General features: G+C 60.4%; 1 protein-coding gene across 1 annotated transcript in view; it reads left to right on the forward strand.

Moving 5' to 3' along the window:
• PPARGC1B (PPARG coactivator 1 beta) overlaps window positions 1–21,599 on the forward strand; it is a 48,316-nt gene that overhangs the window by 14,874 nt on the left and 11,843 nt on the right. The window contains exon 2 of the mRNA XM_082323885.1: window positions 19,887–20,060. Coding sequence (XP_082180011.1) covers window positions 19,887–20,060 — 174 coding nt within the window. The remainder of the gene's footprint in view (window positions 1–19,886; window positions 20,061–21,599) is intronic.

A 21,599-nucleotide genomic window follows, 5' to 3' on the forward strand; every position in this document is an offset into this window, starting at 1 on the left:
GCTCTTACTGCTGCCCTGTGGAAGGGGTGTCTGTCCCTATGAAAGGGGGGCTGGCCAGGTGGGCTGTGGTTTGGTAGGAGCGGGTCTGGGAGCCCCCAGAGGCTGCAATTGCCCGAGCTGCCCCAGGCGGCTGCACAGAGCCGCCTCCTGTCCTGCCCCGCCGCCTGCCCGCCCGAGCGCCGCAGGGGTGCCCACGCGTGGGGACAGGGCCTGCTGCTGAATCGCCCGTCACGCAAGGCTGGAGGAGCCGGCGTGCCGGAGCTCCCGCCCCGGCGAGCTGCTCTGCGGCAGAGCGCGGGTGCTGTCCCGGGGAGGTGGGTGCCGTGAGAGCCGGGGACGTGGGAGCATGGCAGGGTGGCCCTGGAGAGACGGCCGGACTCAACTCTGTTAACCCTGCAGCTTCCTCGCCGGGATCAGGGCGTCTGGCCAGGATGCTTTCCTGAAAAGAGCCGCTCTCCGTGCGTAGTTGCCTCGGACAGGCTAGAGGGGACGTGGTGTTCCCATCTGACGGCCTCTTGAGGTCCCTTTGGCTGGGTGTTTCCAGAGCTGTTGTGTTTGGCACACCTGGAGAAAGGCAAGTCCCCGAGGTAGGTCAGAGCAAAACACTTGCTGCGGAAAGGGAAATTAATTACAGGCACTTTGCTGCACTCCAAGCAACTGCAAAGGCTGATGTTTCTCCTGTTGGCCAATAAACTAATTGTAATAACAAAACCTCAACAAAAGCAATGCTCTTAAATGCTTTCTTAATTAATAATTCTCAATAATTACTTGACGTCAATGACCAATAAACATTTCGGAGAAGGGAAATTGCTGTTAAGTGCCCGATACCTTTGCTCCTCCAGTCACTGTGCCTGGGTTCCTGCAGCTCTGATGAATCCCACAGAGAAGCGCAGGGAAGGCCAAGCCCGATGTTTTTGAAGGAAAACATTAAGTAGGAAAAAAGTGATTATTCACGTGCATGTCCACAGGGAAAAAGGAGGGAGGCTGAGCAGTCAGCCCTGCTGCTCCCTGCTGAGCAGCCAGCAAGGGATGGCAATGCCAATGCGCAGGCACCCTGAGGGGTGGCACCCATGGGTGCCCCCTTCCTGCCCCTCTGGCGCTGCTGAGCCCCTGGTGGGGTGCTTTCCTGGGGGCAGCATGAGGGGAAGGGCAGCTTCCCAGGGAGCCCATGTTCGAGCGGTCTTTCCTTCCCCCGGCCTGTCTGAGGGCAGCGTCTCCTGCCTCAGCGCTGCCAGGCCTGAAAGCATCACCAGCTGCATTTTATCGGGTGGGAGTCAGGGGAGCCCCACTCCATCTGCTGTTGAGCGGAGCCTCGGGAAACCTGCCATTTGTCCTCACTGTGGTGCTCCTGGCTGCAGCACGGTGCCGGGAGGGTTAATGTCCTCCTCCTCCTCCTCCTCTCGGCTTCACAGCCATCTTAAAACTGCTGGAGCCGGAGTTGTGCAGTCCCTGTTCCCACTCCTTTTACAGTATGGGCCAGCCGGCCGGCCAGGGAGCCCAGCCGGCTCCTCCATCCGTCCGACTCCTTTCCTTCTTTGGATGTCCCCTGCGCTCGCTGCCCAGGCACTGCCTCCCTCCCACGGGACCTGTGCCCCTGGCGAGGGGCGATGGCTGCAGCGAGGGGCTGCCCGGGGCGGGGGGCCGGCAGGCACGGGGTGTGATTTTTGCAGAGGTTTCTCCAGGACGGCGCTGGGTGTCTGCCAAGATGGATGCCAGTCGGCTCCCAGGCATGGTTAGCACTTAACGAGCCCTTTATAGCTGCAAATCCCTTGGCTGGTGTTAGCAAAATCCTCCTGCGGGGAAAGGTGGGAGAGGGTCACTGTCGTTAGAAGGAGGGTGAGGAGGGCGGCACAGACAGGTGAGCTGTTCGGGGTGAAGGAGCCTGTTGCAGAGCATCCCATCCTGCTCCTTCCAGCAGGACAGCAGCAGAGCCTCGCCCGGCACATGTCACCATCCAAAATAAGCTGCCGTGCTGGGGGGCAAAAGCAGTGATGCCACGGGAGGCCCCCCCAGCCCGGAGAGCTGCAGGCAGGGAGGGCAGAGCTGCAGGCAGGCAGGCTCCGCTCCCCTCTGAGCTCTTCCCCTATCTGCCACCCCTCACATCTGGACTCAGGGGCCCGGGGGTGTTTGCTGGCGGCCGTGGGAGAGTTGCTGGAGCATGCGCTGCTCCTGGCCGGCCGGCCGGCCGGCCGCGGCTACAGCCATCTGTCTGTCAGGACAGCAGCAGCGCGTGCTCCTGGCTCTGCATCCCCAGTGCTCCGTGGCCTGTTACCCAAATACCAGCTGCTGCCCAAGGGTTTATGCCCCCCGTGAGCCTGGGGAAAGCAGGGGAAAGGCCTCTGGGGCTGAGGGGGGAGGCAGAAGCAGGGTGTCCATGTGTCCCCTCTTTGCTGCGTCAGCAGATGTCAGCACAGGGAGGAGGAGGTCATCCAGAAATCGCATTTGGGTTTTTTTTTTGGTTGCTTTAAGTCTTTGTGCATAGGATGGTCCCTGAGCAGGGAACAAGGGCAGAAGGGGGAGCCACCCCCAAAGGCACAGGGAAGTCTCGGATGTGCTCCTGCCTCGTGAGCCCAGACATTCCCCCAAAAAGAAGGGCTGTTGCCATCTGTAAGGTCTGGCTGAGGAACGTAGCATGGGACTGGCCAGCTCACCCCAAGCATGGGGATGCAGTGAGGGTCGGACTGCTTCAGGCTTCCCCACACTCCAAAATCATGAAGGTTGGTTGGAAGATGGTGAGATTTGGTGGGAAAGGGTCAAAACATATCCCCTGTCTCTGGTTTCCAAGTGGGGACTGAATGGGAATTTCAAGACTGGAAGCATCCCATTGTAACCAGGGTTGGGCTGAGGGGTGTTCGTGGGCATGGGGCTCCCGTGGGCTTGCAGAGCCCCAGCTCCCTCCCCACCGTGCTGCTGCAGGTCTCTGTGGGCCACTGGCAGCAACAGTCTCACTGCAGCCCCCACGGCAGCAGGGACACTCCATGGCGGCCGAGGACCCATATGTCAGAGGGTGGCTTTTTCAGCTGCCCTGCATGAGCCCAGCACCTTGTCCTGCCTGTCCCCATGTGGGGATGGGAGCCCAGCGTGCAAGCGTCCCGTGTGTCCGGGAGCCTTGGGCTGTTTCTGCAGCTGCCCAGCTCAGCTTCCAGCCAGCGGCTGAGGTGCTCAGGAGCAGGGGGAGTCACCTCTGCCCCTGCCTGGGGGATGCTCAGGGTGCCTGCATTGCACCCTCCCCGTGCCAGCGATGGGCAGGAGTGTGGCAGGAGGGGTTGCGATGGCCAGGTGTGCAATGGGTGAGTGTGCGCCGTGAGGATGTGTGATGGGAGGGTGTGCAACGGGTGGGAGTGCAGTGGGAGTCCCCGTGTGGGTGGTGGCACAGGCACAGTGGGCGCCGCAGCTGCCTTTGCTGCTACCACCACGTGATCCAATTCACCCAGAGGAGTGTACGCTTCTGGCCCGGCTGCTGGCAGGACGAGGCAGCCCCCAGTAGACCCCCGCCGCTCTGCAAGACCCTTGGGCGGTCCCAATGCCAGGGTGCCTGGGGTGCAGGACTGGCACTCCTGTGGGTGCCATGGGCCCTGGGTCCAGCCGCTCTCCAGCAGGGGAAAGGCCGGGTGGGCTGGGGAGCCAGAGGGCTGTCTCCTTTGGCCGGCACTGCAGTCATAGGGCAGGAGCCGTGGCCAAGGCTGGTGGTGCTGGCAGCAGGGCGCCCTGGCCACCCGGGGAGCAGGTGTCCCAGCGTGAACCGGCCAGCCGGGAGCGCCGGCGGCAGGAGGCAGGATGCCTGGAGTTCCCGTCCTGCTTGGCCCCGTCTCAATGGGACTCAGCGCCAAGAGCGGGGGAACGGCTGCTGCGAGCAGCCAGCAGCGCCTCAGCCCAGCCTGGCTTCCTGGCCATGCAGGGGTAGGGACTGACGTGCAGTGCATCCCTTTTTTTAACCATTTTTTTCAGCTGTAGTGATGGAGGCAGCAAGCACACAGCCTGGGGCTTGATCGCACCTACCAGAGCACAGCTCCCTGCCCCTCCTGCTTCTTGCACGGGGCCCCTGCTCTGATGTCCCCACCAGAGAGCAGTGGGAAAGGTCCTGGGAGCTTGCTCTCCCCAGGCAGGAGGCTTGCGGGCAGCTCACGCCAGCCCTGCATCTCCTGGGATGGCTGACGGGGCTGTGGGCTGGGGTCAGTGCAGGATCCCACCCAGTCCCACCCCCTCGAATGCTCAGGCGAAGGGGCCACGCGGCTTGGCGCGGGGTGGGGAGGCTGCGCAGGGCAGCGCGGGGTTGGCTGTTGGGGGAACGGTGCCGCAGCGTGGCAGCTCACAGCTGCGTGTGAGCGAGGGCGGCAGCCAGCAGCATTTTATGGCATCCTGGGCTTCACCCCTCTTGCTCCTGCCCGTGCCTTGGCCCTGTGGCACCTCCCTTCACACCGTGTCCCAGAGCTGAGCCTGGTGGGCTTTTGTGCTCTCTTGGGCATGCAGGGTGCACTCTCCATCCTCCCCTGCCTGCCCTGCCCTGAGCATTGACCCCTTCCCCCCAGCACCGCATTTCCCATCGGTGAACCAGGTCTCTCCCGAAAACCTTGGCAAGGCGTCACGGAGGCTGCAGGTTTGCAGCAAATTTTGGGGCACGTCTCCTTCCCTCCGGGATGTGCAACAGAGGGACAAATCCTGGTGTGACCTGAGTGTTTGGCAGAAACAATCCCTCACCCGTAGTCCCAGGGATACAGTAAGTGCAGCAGGGCCGAGCGCTGCATCCGTGGCTGTTTTGGGCAAGGAAGCATGCCTGCGTTTCATCGGCAGGGAAGCCATGGGAAAGCCGTGCTCTCAGGGGCTGGCACAGCGTCCTTCACTGGGTGGCCTGTGTACTGTGGCGGCTCTCGCCAGGAGCGGGGGAATCCTTTCCCACCCAGGCAGGACCCGCTCGTGCCAGCGCATCTCTAAACCCCTCCAGGATGCAGAGTGGGGGATTCGGACCTACAGCATTTCACCAGAAAACTAGCCCCATTTCTCAGGAGACACCCAGGGAGAAGGCTCATGGTCTGTTTTATGCTTTGCATCCTGTTTAAGCCAATGTGAGCTTCTGCACTGGATGTGTATAGGCAATCCCTGGCCGCGGGCAAGGGGGAGCATCAGTGCAGCCCCCCGGCTCCTCTCGTACCAAATCCAGCAGCCGGCACGGTAATAAATGAGGAGTCTATATTTAGATGCAGTGTCTGGAGACATGTCACGGCAGTGCCAGTGGGTTTTACAATTCAGCGCAGGCAGGTTTCCCTGCTCCTCCAGCTTGATGCCACCTTTGCAGAAATGCTCATCAAGGACATCCAGCACCAGCTGGAAAAACACCCCAAACAGAAAAACTGACACCCGTGACAAGAGCTTGGCACCTGCTGAGGGATGGGTAGAGCGGAGCATCCCAGGGAGCCTTGGAAGGAGCTGGCTCGGGGCCCGTTTGGTTTGGCAAAGGCCTTATTTTGTTGCACAGAAGTTTGTAGTAAAGAAACATGTTGCAGGGATGGAGCCATGTCTTGTGCCACCCCAGCCCGGTGTCAGCTCCTCTCCCGGCACTATTGCTGGTGCAGCCGGGCCGACATCTCTCTTCTCCATGTGCTAGGCTGGCTGATTCCTCTTCCTTTTTCAACGAGCAGTACAACGGCTGGCTCTGCAGCACTTCTCCCTCTCCGCATTCCCACCCAGGCTCCCTGGGTCAGACACTGTCTGTGGGAGCAGCCAGGAGTGGTTAGGGAACATTTCCCTGTCAGAGCCAGAGCTGCCGGGCCCCTGCTGACTCGATCGGCAGCATATGAAGTTCCCTGCAATCTGTGTTGAAATTTAAGGAGAGGCCAAAGCCTTGTGCAAAGGAGGAAGAGCCCTGCACAGAGCCGAGCTGCAGGTTTCCTGCCGTCCCAGGGTGCGAGGTTGGTACTGCCTTGGGAAGGGTGAGATTTGCATGAGGGTGCCTGGCACTCGGATCTGGGTTTTTTCCCCCGTTTTGCAACGTGTCGGAGGCTGTTTGGAGCAGATGCTCTCCATGCGCTGGCTCCTCTCCCCTCCTAGCCTGGGGACAGTTTCTCCAGGCAAAGCCAAACACTGAGCCATTGCCATGAGGTGCGAGTGTGGCTGAGCCAGCTGGTGACAGACATGGTGACCAGCTCTGCCAGAGGCCTCCTTTGTGGCTTACAGCACTTTGACTGTTTTTTCCCTGTACCCCTCCAAATTTTGATCACAGCAGGTCACAGGGAGCAGTTTGCTTGGGTTCCTGCATCCCACAAGGATGCAGGCAGGGTGGGAAATCCCAGCACGACCGCAGTGCTGGGCAAAACACACCAGCAATGGGGCAAACAACCCCTTCCCCACCTCTGCTGCACCCTGGGGCTTGCACGGCCCTGGCTCCCTGCTCCCAGCTGGGCGTGATGGCTGCCGTGTCGGTATGAGCTGCACATGGACAACCTTTCCTCTGGCTGTCCGTGGTGCACGCTGTGCATTGGCAGTACCAGGACACTTGAGGACACCTCAAGGACTGTGAAACCTGCTGACGGGGCTGGTTCACAGCTGCGCTGGGGGATAACAGTGTGCTGTGCTGGGGGACAGCGAGCCCCCACGCCTGCCCCCACCTCCCGGGGCACCCCAGGGAGGGAAAGGCCCTTGCTGGTGGCAGGCACGGCGTGTTCAGCGTGGGGACAGAGGCAGCCGCGGTAGCCTGGGCAGCTGCCCGCGGGGGACTGGCAGCCGTTTCGGGAGGAGGAGGAGGAAGGCACCTGACTGCCAGGCAGCAGTCCAACTAGTTGAAACAGATCCCGTTGCGGTTTGCATAACCAAGCACGGCTCAGCCGGGTCCAGGGACGCATGGCTCTACCTGGTCGCCCACGGCTGGAAATCACACTTGCAGTGGAGCACTGGGTGGAGAAGCCAAGGGCTTTGCTTGCTGCATGCCGTGCCCGTGCTGCCAAGGGCTCGGAGGTGCAGGGGTGGCTCGTTCCCCTCGGGCTGCAGCGGGAGGGTGTGAAGCCAGCTTCGCCCGTGGGCTCAGCGTGTGTGGAGCGGGCAGGGTTCTCCCACCGGTGCCATGCTGAGCACAGCTGCGGGGCTCACTGCCCTGCCTCCCTGCCGCTGCCCAGCTGGAGCCATGGTGCTCCTCTCCAAGGTGACATTGGAGGCTCTGCCCAAGGACACCTGGCTGCAGTCCCACCCGGCAGCCCCCGACATGGGGAGCGGAGGCAGCCGAGAGAGACGGATGGCCTCTGTGGAGTGGGGAGATGGATGGGGATAAAAGCGGGGCGAAGAGGCTGTGGCGGGGTGGGTAACTGGAGCTGCTCACATGACTGGGGAGCCACTGCCAGGCACTGGGACCATTCAAAGTGTATGAAGGTGGCACACCAAGCAGGTGCCTTAACCCCTGCGAGTCCTGTGCGGGGATTCAGGCCCATATGGGACATGGTGCTGCCAGGGCAGAGGTGGCCTCCCGTGCACCGGAGGGGACCCTCGGTTCTGATGCTCCCAACCTGGAGGCGGATGTGGGGTCAGACCGGTTCAGGCTGTTGGATCCAGATTTCACACCTGGATTTCAGGCCAGCCTGCCCCCAGGGTCTCTGGCTTTAGGTCTGGACTAGCTGGGGTCAAAAACAGGGCGGGAACAAGGCTTGGGAGCAGGCAAGCTCAGGGCAGGGTTGTGAGGAGCTGGTGCAGGATATCAAGTGGGTAAAAGGGTCTGATTTAAGCATTGGAAGTCATGTTTGTGGGCTTCACTCCCACCGGTTTGGGGGGAAGGAAAGAGGGCTCCCAGCCCCAAGCCAGACCCCGCTTGGGGAGCGGGCAGACCCCACCTGGGCATGCAGCTCCCACGCGCCCCGCCGGAGCCTGTCGGGCTGGGGTTTTGGGGAGGGGAAAGGTGTGGTCCCTTGCAGTGGGGAGTTTGGAATAGTATGAAGCTTTGTGCATGTGGGTGATCGCCTGGGTTTGCATGTGCTCTTGAAGGAGTGTTTTGCCCTCAGAGGGATTTTTCTATCTGGAGATCTCTGAGCAGTTTCTTGCTGGGGTGAGTCAGTTGTTTGCGGTGGGGGGAGACGGGAGCGCCTGGTCCTGATGCCGGGGAAAGCTCGGAGGAGCGGCCGGGTTGGCAGCGCTGGCTCCGGGCTGCGGCTCCCAGAAATGCTCCCTGCAGAGCCAAAAAGCGGGAACAGAGCCCCAGCCCTGGGTCCCCGGGGGCAGGTGGCCTGGCTGGGACACCCGCTGCTTTCCGGGACACCAGCAGTGCTCTGGTGCCGACCCAGGCACAGCAAAGCCTTGTGTTGGTTGGTGTAGCACTGGGAAATCCCCGGGCCAAACAGGTTGTGCTACTGAAAGCGCAGCGGGCGTGCACAGCAGCCCCAGAGGTGCTGCTCAGGGATCACGCCTCCACCATCCACCTTGTGAGCCGTGTACATAGCCCGTGGTCATCGGACCTGCTGTAACCTGCTCTGATTTCACCTTCCTGTGCCTCAGTTTCCCCACTGTAATAATTGGAATAGTATCAATACTGTTGGTCAGTTAATACTGGTGATTTCCTAGCACTGATGATGCCCACCTGGAAAATGCGCAGCTGTTTGGCATCCCCCTTCCCCACCACTTTTTTAGGTGGTTTCAGTCACTGAAGGGGTGATGCAGCTGTGCTGGCTCTCTGCATTTTTGGGGTGCTGAGGCTGGCACAGCCCTGCCTGGGAGAGCCCAAGATGCAGCAGCGCCCACGCCGTGCCTGCCCGCCGGTGCCCAGGCAGCCCCGGTCTCCCCGCGCTGGCTTTCCCAGGGAGCACGGGCAGAGTTGTGCCGGAGCGGAGCCAAGCGGTGACCACGCCGGGTGGTGACATGTCTCCTCCGGCCAGGACACCTCCAGACGCTGTGCAGAAAATGGGCAGCAATTTAATCAGGGAGACTGCAGAGCCCGGCTGATGGGCCTAGCTGGAGGCGGGAGAGGAGGGGGGCCCCGATTCAGGGGAAGGGGAGGGGGGGACCCCTCTCCTTGCTCTCGCAGGGGACCCTGGTGATGGGGAGCAGTGAGGGGCAGGCAGCGGGCCACACCATGGGGTGCCAGGGCCTCATGCAGGGCAGCAGGCAGGAGCTGGCGCAGGCAGCGCTGCCCGTTCCTCTGCAGCAGGGTGGGCTGGGCAGGGCTGGCGCTTCCACCCCTCTGGGATATGGGCCTGGGCACGCATGGACAGGCCTGGTGGGAGGGTGTGGACAGATCCGAGCAGTTTTGCCCTTTCCACAGCGGTTTTTTGTACTTCAAGGCCTTGTGCCTCCAGCTGAAAACTTCATTTTTCACGTGGGAACTGGGCACAGCGGGGCCTCCCCGAAAGCCCCCCTGGCAGGAGGGCCAGCGCAGCCGGTGTCTGGCAGGAGAAAGGGTCCGTTGAGAGTCACAGTGGGTCGGGTTTGGTGATGATGCCCTGACCCCGGCAGGGCACGGCGCGGCACTGGAGCGTGCCTGTGGCAGCAGAGCGTCAGGGCTGGACCCGCTGGGAGGTCAGGCTAATGCGGGAAGATCCTCCTTGCACCTTCTTAACCCCAGCTTGAACCTTCCCTGTCTCCCGCATCGTCCTGATTAGCACTAAGACAGTGCTCTGCTGCCAGCAGCATGGGCAGCAGCACCAAACAGTGCGGAGCACTGCGCTGTCTTCTGTGGCAGGGGAGGCAGGGGTCCTTTTGGTACAAAACCTGCAGGGAAGCAGGCAGGAGAGATGCTTTCCTCCCTCCCCTGCCTGCTGCCTCCCTGGCAAAAGGGACTGGGAGCGCTCCCAGCGGGGGACAGGCTGCCCGGACAGTCCCTGCTCTGCATGGGAGCAACAGCAAGGTCCAAAAAGGTGCCGGTGACTCGGGGGGGTGAAGAGCATCCTGCACGTGACAGCCACAGACCTGGCAGAGGGATAACACTGGGCTGCGGTGTCCGGCAGTCGGCAGGTTCTCTTCACCAGCCCTTCACACGTGCATGTAAAGGAGCAGGATTCGGGCTGGCTTTAACCTCAGCTCCCGTTTCACAGCCGCAGAGCTGCTGACACAGAGTGCCAGAATGCGCCGGGAATTACAGCCCCCCCGCTGAGCGCGGCAGAGCCAGGCTGCGTGCTGAGCCGCTGTCTCCCGCTAGCTGCCACCCAGAAAGCCCTGTGTTTGGTAGCCCAAGCCAGGAGGGGAGGATATTTCAGTAATGATAGCTCACCCCGAGCTGGCCTCCCCTGTCATTTCACAGCCTCAAGGCAGCAACCCCAGAGCTGGTGGCACCATGGGGCAAGTGGCTCTGGTGCAACTGAGAGTCTGCCCCATCGGCACACTTGCTCCCTGCTGCCTGCCCATGGACCCCGAAAGCCTCCCCACTTCCCCACGTTCCCTGTGCAAGCCCCCAGGAGCAGTTCAGGGATTCCTAGGATGACAGGCTGCGGCTGTGGCTCCTGGCAAAGCCAAGGGGAGCTTTCCAAGCACAACACCGCGGAAGATCCCAAGGCTGTGGCTGCGGGTAGGGAGCACGGCTGAGGCTGGGCTCGCCTGGGCAGCCTGGGCAGCCCTGGACCTGGAGCAGGAACCCGATGTGGCACGACATGATGATGTGTACCACGCTCCCTGCAGGCAGCAGCTCTGCTTTCCGCCTTGTGCTACTGCAGGTTCAACCTCACTCGTAGTGTGGCGAGCTGGAGGGGCAGTTGCTCACTGCCTCCTGGCAGGGATTTGCTCTTGCAGCCAGCTGACAGGGGTGAAGAGCTACCGGTGGCAGAGAGAACAGTGCCCATGCAACTGAACTGGTGTTAGCTGGGAAGGGCTGCACCACGGGAGGACATTTGCAATATCCTCTGAACAGAAAGGGCCTCACGGAGCCCCGTCAGCCCGCGAGCTGGTGACCAAACCTCCAAAGGGGCCGGTGGCTGGAGCAGGGCAGGGGCAGGGCTGCTCCTCCTCCAGCCCCTGCAGCCACCCTGACCCTGGGGGAGCCTCCTCGCTGCAGTCCCTCTGCCCACAGCCATCATGTGGCTGCTGGCTGCCAGGACATCAGAAGAGGAAGGTCTGAAAATAATTGCTCCCTCATGCTTTCCTTTCAAAAGGAGGGAGTTGCCATCGTGGGGAATTTTTGTGACCGGCAGAGCTGGCTAATAGTCAGCCCCTTAGTGAGTCAGGCGCTTGCCCCCTCCCACAGCACAGCCTGGCCCCTCTGTGCCACCACCCTGGCTGGAGCTCGGGGCACCCCCACTCCTGGGGCTCCCCGAGTTTTGGGGTCTTGATGCCCCCGCTGGCTTCAGCCACGGCCCCCGCTGCTCCCTGTCCCGCTGGGCATCCTCTGTGCGGAGCCTCTCAAGGTTGCAGGGCTTGTGCCACCTCTTGCTCCATCCTTGCTCGGCACAGGCTGTGCTGCCTCGCTGGAGGAATGCTGCAGCAAGGAGGTGAGCGTCGTGCTGGAGCGCCGCACCTGCCTGCTCCTGCCTGTGCCTCTCTCCCCACGGCCAGGGGTTCTCATGGCAGGGCTGGAGACTTCCTGAGCTGATGGGACATTTCAGTTCCCACTGTGCTTTTGTACCCAGCTCAGCACATGCCGGTTGCTGTCTGTTGGTCACGCCTTTGGTTTTGGGGCAGATAACAAGAAATTTCTTAGAAAACACTACCAGGGTTCAGGACCAGACCCGTGCCCTGCCTGGCTAATGCCATCGAGCGGTGCCAGCCCCGCTGCCTGCAGCAGCACTCGTCAGTGACTGGGGCAAGGCTGGCAGCAGCCGCTGGCACGTGCATATTTGGGGGTGCTGCTCTCTGCTGTGCCGGGATCAGCGGGTGGTGGGCGGTGTTTGCCAGGCTGGCTGCTGGCAGGGTTGGCATGGGGTGCTGCTGTTTGGCTTGAGGGGTGCAAGATAAAGCTGTCACACTTCTCTTGCAATGGGAGACGCTGTTATCAGTATGCTGTGTGTGCCTGAGCATGCTGGCACTGCCCAGGCAGCCCTCTGCCTGGCAGACCGTGTCCCGGGGACATGGCAGCAGCAGCAGCCGGCACAGCACGGTGCTTGGCAGCAGCCGCGGTCAGCAGGTGCTGTTTCCATTAGCCGGTGTTGAGAGACGAGCGTCCCTTTTTGGGAACTGCCCATTCCCCACTGCATCTACCTGCTGCTCCCTCTCCTTGCACGGGGCAAAACAACCATCGGTTCTCCTTTTCTGCCCGTGCTTGGTGCTTGGTGGTGCTGCCCCGGCGGCGGCGGTGCCAGCAGGTGACGGCAGTGGGGACGTGCTTTGGGCTCTGCACGGGGCAGCTGGGGCTGCGGGGTCTCCCCAGCTCTCCTGCAGCACCAGCGTGTTCTGCAGCCCTGGGCTGGCCCATCCCGGAGCTCAGGCAGAAAAAGTGGACTCTGTAATTTGGAGCCCAAATAAACGGCTGCCGAGTATAGTATGAACGTGCAGTTCTGTAACCTGTGATATACTTTGCTGCTGCCCTTCTTCCTAAACCCGACGCACCTTTGTTTGAAGTGTTCCAGCAGAGTGTTGTTTATTCAGGGCATTATTACCTGTATCTCAGGCTCCTTTTTTCTATCCTGTGACTCAGCGATAGTTTAGTGCAATTTCTTCCATCTTTCCTCCATATCAAAGATATCCTGGCAAGTTCATGTTTATTGTTTGCAGTTAATGTTTAATATTTCCTATTACTGGCATCTCATGGTTGATCTTAATTACACCCTGCTAATGTAAGACAAAAGTCAGCGAGCGAGACCATGTTCACACTGGGGCTGGGGCGCAGAGCCTGGCACTGAGCACTCCTCGTCCTGCTGGTGCCACTGGGCCGGGGACCTGGCGCTGCCTGCGCCCGCTCCCCTTGCCCGCTCTGCGCTTCATGGGCTGCGTCGGGAGGGCGGCTGCTCCACGCACGTCGGCACGGGGCACCCGGCGTGGGGCCCGGCACTGCCACGGCGCCTCCCACGTGCCGCAGCAATGCGGACGAGCAGCAGTTGTTTTTGAGCAGCTCAGGTGGAAGAAAGGATCAACCTGCTATTTATTTTGTCCAGGCTTTAAATGCTAGTGCTGGTTTCTCCTCTTGCTGGCTGGGCTGAATTGTTAAAACAGATTAGTAGAAATTAAAAAAAAGTTAAAAATCAACAGAGTGCAGAGGGTGAAATGCCCTGCTCCTAGCAGGACAGCGAGGTGTTGCACACCTCTGTGCGGACCCAGGAGCCTGGGAGGTTCCTGTGCTCCTTTTGCCCCCAAACTGGGGAGCTGGATGAGGGAGCGGCAGCCTGCTGCTGCACAGCAGCCTCTGCCCTCCTCACGCCTCCCTCCACTGTGTCCCATCGGTGCGTTTGCAGGTCGCATCGGTGTGTTTGCAGGCAGGGTCCCCTCTGCCTTGCTGCCTCCCGAGGAGCGACCGCTCACCCTCCGCTTTGGGGCTCTCGGGCTATAAATATCAGGGGGTGGCGAGGGGTGGCCGGGCCAAGGCACAACCCGATACCACCTCTACCTCATTCACAGTGACATTTTGTCAAATGCCAGTGGGGAAGGGGGGGTGCTTATCTGCTGGCACACACTCTGGTGACCTTCACAGCTCTGGCCAGGTGCCTCCTTGCTGTGTTTACATTTATTTATAGCTCTCTCCTCCATCCCCACCTCTGCCCTCCTCCCCGGTACCGGAGAGGGGCTACCCGCCCCACACAGGTCCCTCTGGGCTGGGAGGGAGCTGGCACGTCCCTGGGATGATAAGGGGCTGGCAGCACCCAGCTTCGTCCCCCGCAGGGTGCTGGTGGCCTGACCACATGGGGACCGCGTCCCCTGGGTAGGAGCCGTGGGGACAGCAGGGTGCACCCTGGGGGGGGACGGGGCTGGGTTTGGCCCCAGCGTGGGTTGCGGTGGCTGTATGCCCCCATCACCTCCCCGCTCCGGTGCTGGGGTGGCCCGGGAGGGTGCTGGGGGTCTGCAGGTGCCCGTCCCTGCCTGCCCGAGTGGAGCTCCCGCCTGCCCAAAGCAGCTAGCAGGGCGGGCAGCCGTGCCCAGCGCTGCACCAGCCAGCCTGCTGCCGCCTGCCCAGGGGAGAGTTCATCGCAGTCAACCAGCTGCGCGGTGCCTGTCTCCCTGCGTGGCCGTAATCCCTGTTTCAAGCAATCTGTAATTACAGATTTCCCTGATAGGCCCGGACGGCTCTCTCCAAAACCCCTGCCCAAGGATTTTCTTTCCTTTTTAGAGACAAGCCTGGGGTGAGGGTGAGGAGGAGGAAACTCCCCAGCCGGCCGTGAATGCAGGCACCGGGAGCCGGTGCTGCCCGCGCTGCCCGCGCTGCCGAGGGAGGGCTGGCAGGAGCTGGCACTTCGTGTTCTCGGCATTTCTCACCTTCTGCTGGTTTGAGTCCCAGCCTAAACGCTACTGGCTAATTTGGGGCGCTGTCTCCAGCGCGTGTGGATGTATATTTATCCCTTAGTGCTTTGGGTAGGCACTCGGCTGTGGGGAGGGAGGAGGCTCCATGCGGGGCTGAGTCACCACTTCGGCTCTGCGGCGAGGAGATGGGCTGCCTGTTTCTGTCCAGTTCCTTCGGCCCCTCCGAGGAGCTGCTGCTTTCCTTCCTTTTTTCTGTACAGCAAAGCGGCATGTGAGCGACAAGGCAATTGCAAAGCATCCTGGGGCCATGTATGCAGGCGGCAATGCAAATCTGGCCTCCCAGGCTTAAACAGGATTAAGTTCCTGTGAAGGCACTGCGCCCGTCCAGCAGCGCTTCCACGCCGGCAGACTTCAGAAGCTGAAACTTTTGCAGCCTCACTAAGCATGAGCACAATGTGTCTGCCATCGCCCGGTGCACGCGGAGCCTCGCTGCAAAATACTTGGCCACAACTTCAAGGGGCTGGACCCAGGGGTTTTGCAGATAAGGGAAATTTCTACTGGTGCTGTTGTTGGGGGTGTGACAGAGGAGAGGACCTGCAGGTCTCTTCGTCACGGTCACTGCCCCAACCCCAGCCCCTCTGAGCCAGTTAAGCACCACGGTCAACGGCCAGCTGAGCTCTCTTGCTTGTCCTGGATTAGGTTGCTATTGCCTGGCAGCAGGGCTGCGGTTCCTCCAAGACAGTGTCTGGAGGTGGCATCGCCCCTTTGCTTCTTTTCCAGGCTGCAGGGAAGGCAAAACGCCAAAGCTTGAGCATTTGCCTGAAGGCTGCTGAACTCTGGGTGGCAGGTGCCTGTTTTCAGGCTGGCAGGCAGGGGGGCCGTGCGCTGCCTGCTCCCCAGGCAAGCTGGCTGCACACACGTGGAGCCAAGTCCCCTCTTCGTGGGCTCGCTGGGTGCGGCTGCCCCCGGGAGCCAGCAGCCTGGCCCCAGGCAGCCTCTCCAGCTCTGCTGACCAGGGGGTGTAGTCTGAGGAGCCCAAGTTGACACTGAAAAAGAGGAAAACATTTCCTGTCTCGTTAATCCAATATTTGAATTAGAGTTGGGCTTGGAGAGGAACCTCATGGCTCTGCAGAGATAAGACCTCACATGCTCCCGTGCCAGAGTTAATGCTGCTCCAAAGCCGGAGAAAGGGGCACTGTTCCACCTGCCGCCCCACGGCATCGGGGGGCCAGCACTGAGCTGTGCTCAATGGGGCATCCTTGGATGTGGCTGCAGCCAGTGGCTGCCCTCGCTCTGCTGCAGGTCCAGCCCAGGACACATGCCGGAGCTGCTGGGGACACTGTAGGTGGTTGCCCGCATCGGCCACCCTCACGATCGGGCAGGGAGATGGAGCTAATCCCCATGCCAGCTCCTTGTCCTACTCCGCCTTGCTGCTGCCCTGGGAAGGGCAAAGATCAGGGGCTTTGCAAAAGGATGGGGAGTCGGAGCAGCAGGTGCCCTGGTGGGTGCAGTCCCCAGAGCACCCGGGATCCCTTCTGTTCGCAGCTCCGGGAGACAAAGAGATGCTGACCAAGGAGCCAGCAGAAGCTCTTAGACTGATTCGCTCACGTGGGGTTTCCAGGAGAAGACATAGCGCAGGCTGGGAGAGGAGCCGGCCCCTCCTCACCCGCAGTGCTTTGGGAGAGGCCCTGCTGGTACTTGTCTGGAAACGTTTGGGTGCGGCCGGGGCTCCCTGGGACAGGAGAGTTGGCGAGGTGGCCTCTGGACGTCCTTGGCTCCCTTGTGTTTTCTCGCTATTGCCAGCTCTGCCATGGTGGACATGGACGGTGGGGCTGGCCGCAGGGCGGTGCGGCCGCAGCGAGCGCCGACCCCTCCTGCTCTCCAGGCTGTCCCTGGGCCCGCACAGCACGACTGCTGCGGAATCCGGCCAGCCTCAGCAGGGGCATGAAACATGCACAACCCTCAGTGTGAGGGTCCCTGCCGGCCTCTTGGTGCAACCCCTGCTCCCACAATTGAAGTTATAAATCCTTCACAGTGGGGAAAGGCTGTCCGAGCTCAGCAGTAAATGAACAGAACCGTTAATGCTCTGTCCTCCCAGCAAGCAAAGCCTCTGCAGAGGCGAAGCTCCTTGCAACATGCGAGTATCAGCTGCCTCTTTGTCCTGTAATTGCAATTGCATTTCTGCTAGGGCTGAGGTCAGAGTTGGTTCATGCTTTGAAGAAAGCCAAGGAGGATGTCTCTGAACGGAGGCCGTTCCCCCAGATGCCCTCCACCTTTTAGCTTTGGCTTTCAGGTGCAGCTGCCCACGCGGTGCTGCTGCGGGGCGCTCCGGCTGCCAGAGCGGGTGCCCAGGCTTGGGCTTCTGCTCCCCCAGAGGATGTAGGTGTGTGGCACGGTGGCACCCACGTAGCCGCCTGGGCACCCCTCTTCCCCAGAGCAGGGATTCATCAGACAAGCTGCAGCAAGCTGCTGGCAGCTTTCTGGTTGTGGCCACACTGCAGCATGCATGGGCCAGGTGTCTGGGCTAGAGGATGCCTCTGAATTTTTGAGCATGTCTCCATGGGTGTTTTCTGGCTGCACACCAAGAACCCATGGCTGATCTTCCTACAAACTCCCAAGTAAAATTAGAACAAAAGTTCACTCCTCTCCCAAGGCAGCAGGAAACGCAAAGGGTGGGAAAAGGGAAAGTCGGAGCAGATGAGGTCCAGTGCCCACAGGCAGCCTCCCCATCACTGCCACCCCCTACCTGGGCAGGGGGCCAGGTCCTCCCCTACCCCTCTGGCCAGCCCAGAGGGGCTCTGCTCTCAGTGCTCAGTGCCGGGCTAGTGATGCTCAGAGTGATGGATTCCCTCCAGAGACTTAAGTCCTCAGTGGCTGGGCCAGTTAAATGACCCTTTCTAGCAGAGGGGGCTGGCTGGAGCCGCAGCTTTGCGCTGGGATGCCGTGCTGGGTGCCCGTGTGGGTGGCTGCGCTGAGCAAAGGCTCTCCCTGCTTTCTCCAAGGAGGAGGGGGACCAACACAGGCAGAGCGGAGTTTTTGGGCACTCCGGACCTGTGCTAGCCGGGAACCTGGGAGCATCTGCTGCCAACCACTGCCTCAGGACAGCGGCATGCAGCATGGCAGTGCCGGACCACTCCTGCCTCCAGGGTGCTCAGAGAGGGCAGCTCAGCAGCGTTAGATTGCAGGAGTTTATTTTTACCCAGCCCTGTTGCCAGTGGGGACATGTCACATCTGTGGAGTTGATCAAAAGACGTCCCGAGCACTGGTGTCAGCTGCTCCTTGTGATCTCAGCACCAGGATCTTTTCCCTTGTGGCATATCAAAAGGAGCAGGAGAATTTGACTGCTTTGCTATTTTTAATTGAATGCACACACACACACACACAGAGACACACACATATATATGTATGTATGGCTTTTCTAAAAATAAAAGCCTTTCCCTGTGTTCCCATGGGAAGATTTGGGGAGAAGGGGGAGCCAAAGTTGTTGCAAGACTTTTTCTGGAGCAGGCGCAAGAGCAGTGGCAGGAAAGCAGGGACAAGCCACAGCAGGTAAGGGACATATCTGAAAGGCCAAAGGACCTCTGATCCCAGAGCATCCCAGGATGCCCCTGAGCAGAGGGGACAGGAGAGCTGGGGGAAAGATAACTTGTGTGTCCCCCAGAGGTGGCAGCGATGAGGACAGGGACCCTTGACCTGCTACACGCGCTCTGACCACCTGGGGAGCAAAGGTTTTTGCAGGGCAGGTTTGAAGAGCCCCAGCCTCGGGGGGCCCACGAGGAGTATCCGGATCCCAGAGCCATTCAGGGGGTTGCATAGACCTTATTTTGTGCTCAATATACTTGGCATTACCACGCTTGTGGATGTCTACCTGATACGCCTCCCTCCAGCGGCAGGGCAGATGGAGGATGCTGGGGGGAGCATCCCCCAGCACGGGGGCAGCAACCGCACACCCCGTGGGGTTTGCTTGCAGCGGTGTGGCTGGGGCAGCGTCAGCAGCTCCCCGCAGCCCCCAGCCCTGCTGCGGCCGCGGGGACGGCCAGGATGGTGGTCTGCTGCTGGGACACAGCACTGGCTCGCTATCGGGCTGTGAAGCCACTCTCTCCTGCCCTTGCTGCGTCCTCCAAACCACTCACGCTTTCCTTGCCACCCCTGGGAGGGGACGGGGCAGAAAGCAGGTGAGAAATGCAAAATGGGGGATGTGTGTGTGAGTGTGTGTGTGAGTGTGTGCACAGGAGTGTCCTTTGCTGTGGCACAGGGTATCCTAAACCCGGTGGGGAGCACTGGCACTCAGGCTCCTCAGCCTCTGGGAGCACAATCAATAACCCCAGATTATTCCAATTAAGGAAAAAAAGAGAAGAGAAAATGTAAAACACTGTCTTTTCCATTCCTGCAGCTCAGTTTGAAATCCCTTTTCCTTCCTGTCAAGCGTTGCAGGAGACCCTTCCAGGGCACTCCAGGAGGGGAGGCTCCCACGTTCTCCTGCCCCTGCAGCCTCTCACATGCTCAGATGTTTGCCTGCTCCAAAATCCATTTACTCTGTAAATAAACGTGCTTCCCTCATCACCAGAAAACTCCCCCTGGGCAGCCAATACCGGGAGGAGTCGCACCAGACCTTTCCCCTCCGTGTTTGAATCTGGATGTTGGGGACAAAACCAAGCATGACCCGAGAGCTCGGTGCAGGCAGCCAGTGGCAGTGCAGGCAGGGCCATGCCGGTGCCAGCCCTTGCTCCCGCGCGTGCTGGATGCAGCTGTGGGGCTTTGTGGCCGGGCAGCGGCTGGGAGCCAGGCAGAAGCGAGGCAGGTCCCTGCTGCTTTCTGTGGTTAAATGGAGATTTTTAGCTCGGTTCCTAGAGCTTGCATCGCCCTGTGTGCACCCAGACACATGCTGGTTTTCTCATCCTGCATGTGCAGTGCGGGGCCAGGGTGTGCAGGACATGCAGCTTCCCCAGAGGAACTGTCCCCGAGCGGTTCAGTGCCACGTGGCGGGGATGGGGACGGGGTACAGAGCAGCCATGCTGACCAGGTGTGAGGCCGCCCACCGGAGCCTGGCCCCGTGCGTTGCTGTCTCGTGTGCACCCAAGTCTCTTGCCTCGCTCTGTTATCACTGATCCCCAGGGCAGCTGGATAACCCTGGATGTCACCCTTAGGGCACTGAAGGCAGGAATGGCTTCAGTTTCCCCTAAGAGGACCAGCAGCAGCTTTACTGCAGTCGTGCTATGCTTTGAGCTTCTGCTCGCCGGAGGGGACGAGGCTCTTCCTGGGCAGATGCTGCTGTTCCGACGCCTGCCACAGCGCAGGATGCCAGAGGGGGGGTTTGGTGGCCGTTGCGGGGCGGCTTTCAGTAACCAGCAGTGCCAGTGCCAGTGCCAGGCTGTGCAAACTGATTTGCAAGACGGGCAGTGAAGAGGTGCTCTCCACTGTTGTGTAATTGCTCCTGGAGCCACTTGGCAAAGCTGGTTCGAAAGAAGGTCTGAGTAATGGGCTTGAGCAGAGGCGACGGCACATGGGGAGACTGGCCGTCTCCGCAGGTGGTTGCTGCTGCCTGTCGCTGCCTGCCCCTGTGGCATGGCGGTGGGCTCACGCCCCTTCTCTTCTCTCCTCAGTACGAGGTGTCTGGCGAGGAGCACCTCTACTCTGACTTCCCCGAGATTGATTTATCCCAGCTGGATGCCAGTGACTTCGACTCGGCCGGCTGCTTCAGCGAGCTGCAGTGGTGCGGGGAGCACTCGGAGACCGACTCCAGCCAGTACAGCACCGACGACTCCGAGCTCTTCCAGGTACCTCCATCCTCCTGGCACAGCAGACCCAAGGATGGAGGCAGGGGGATGGCAGGAGAGGGGGAGAAGGAGGGAGGAAGGAGGGGACCCACACAACTATTAATAGCTCCTCCCCAGCTGATTAGTGCTCCATTAATTTGCACGCCGGCTGTAAAGGGAGCAAGCAGAGTAAGGCTAATGAGGAGGTGGATGAGCAGAGGAGGGCTGCTGAGCCAGCCCTCCTATGATATATTATTAAAAGGGAATTACAGCTGGTGCACAGCACATCCCGTTCGATTCCCAGGATGGCAGGGTGTGCCGGGGCGGCAGCGCGGGGGTCTCAGGGCTCTGGTGTGGGGCGGGTTTATTCATTTCCCAGGAGCAGAAAGCAGCCCCTTCCCCCAGCTCTCCAGCTCTGGCATCCTCCCTGTGTTTGGGGCTGGGGTCCCTCTGGCAGAGGGCGGCTTGGTTTCTCTCCTCACCATTGCCCTGGGACAGCCCCATCACTGTGCTGGCACCCGGGACCGTGCACAACAAAGTGGTGCCGGGGCAGAGGATGCTCCCAGGCACCGGCAGGGCTGGTCCTTTTCCCTGGGCATGTTTTTGCCTCTCCTCGCACAAGAGCTGAGCGTCTCACAGAGCTGTGGTGCCAGGGCAGGGCTGTGAGCACAGCGCGGGCAGGTTGGAGGCAGGGAGCTGCAGAGGCTGCCCGGGGACCGGGGGCAGAGCAGGCTGGGCAGCCCGCTCGCCTTTCCCAAAGCTCATGCTGTGCCCTGGATGTGCCCCGGCCTTGGGGGCAGGGGTTGCCGTGCCCTCCTGAGCAGCACCCAGGCCCTTACCCCCTCAGACAAGGAGGTTGCGACCCACTGGTGCCTGCTAGTCACCAACTCGGTTACATTTTGGGAGGGAGGAGGAGTTGTATTTAAACAAGGAAAAAAAAACAAAAAAAAGCCCCAGTATTTTCTAACCTGGCCATAATAACAGCCCTCTGGCTTTTATGCTATGCTGATGCTATGCTTGAAAATGGTCCAGTCCAGCTGAGGGACCTTCATCACGAGATGCATATTTTCCGCTGAATTTCCTGGGGAAAAGATAAACAGAAAAGAAATGCAAAAGACAGGCCCATTAGGAGCAGCGGAGTATGATGAAATGTATCCCACTGAACTTGTATGCACAGTGGTCTCGTGCCAATAACAGGAGGAAAAGAAATGGAGCCAAAAATGGAGCATCCTGCTGCCTTTCTCTGGAGCCTGCTCTAGTAACTGCGAGCAAGGTTAGGGCACGGAACAAAAGATATTTAATTTTCAAACAAGATGAGAGAAACAGGGGAGGCTGTGTGCAGTCAACAGTCCTCCTTGCAAGCCTGAATTTACCCCTGCGCTAATTTTGTAGCTGATGGTAGCCTGCTTCTTGTTGGACATGGTTTACATTCAGAATGTGATAGAGGAGGACCAAAAAGAAGGAACTCCTGGCTCACTTCAGCCATTCCTCAGCTTCTGCATCCTCTTCTGGGCTTTTGCACCATATTTCCAGACTGGAGGGGGACTCGTGGGGCTGTGT

Source organism: Platalea leucorodia (assembly GCF_965183815.1).
Source record: "Platalea leucorodia genome assembly, chromosome: 11".
Lineage (NCBI taxonomy): Eukaryota > Metazoa > Chordata > Aves > Pelecaniformes > Threskiornithidae > Platalea > Platalea leucorodia.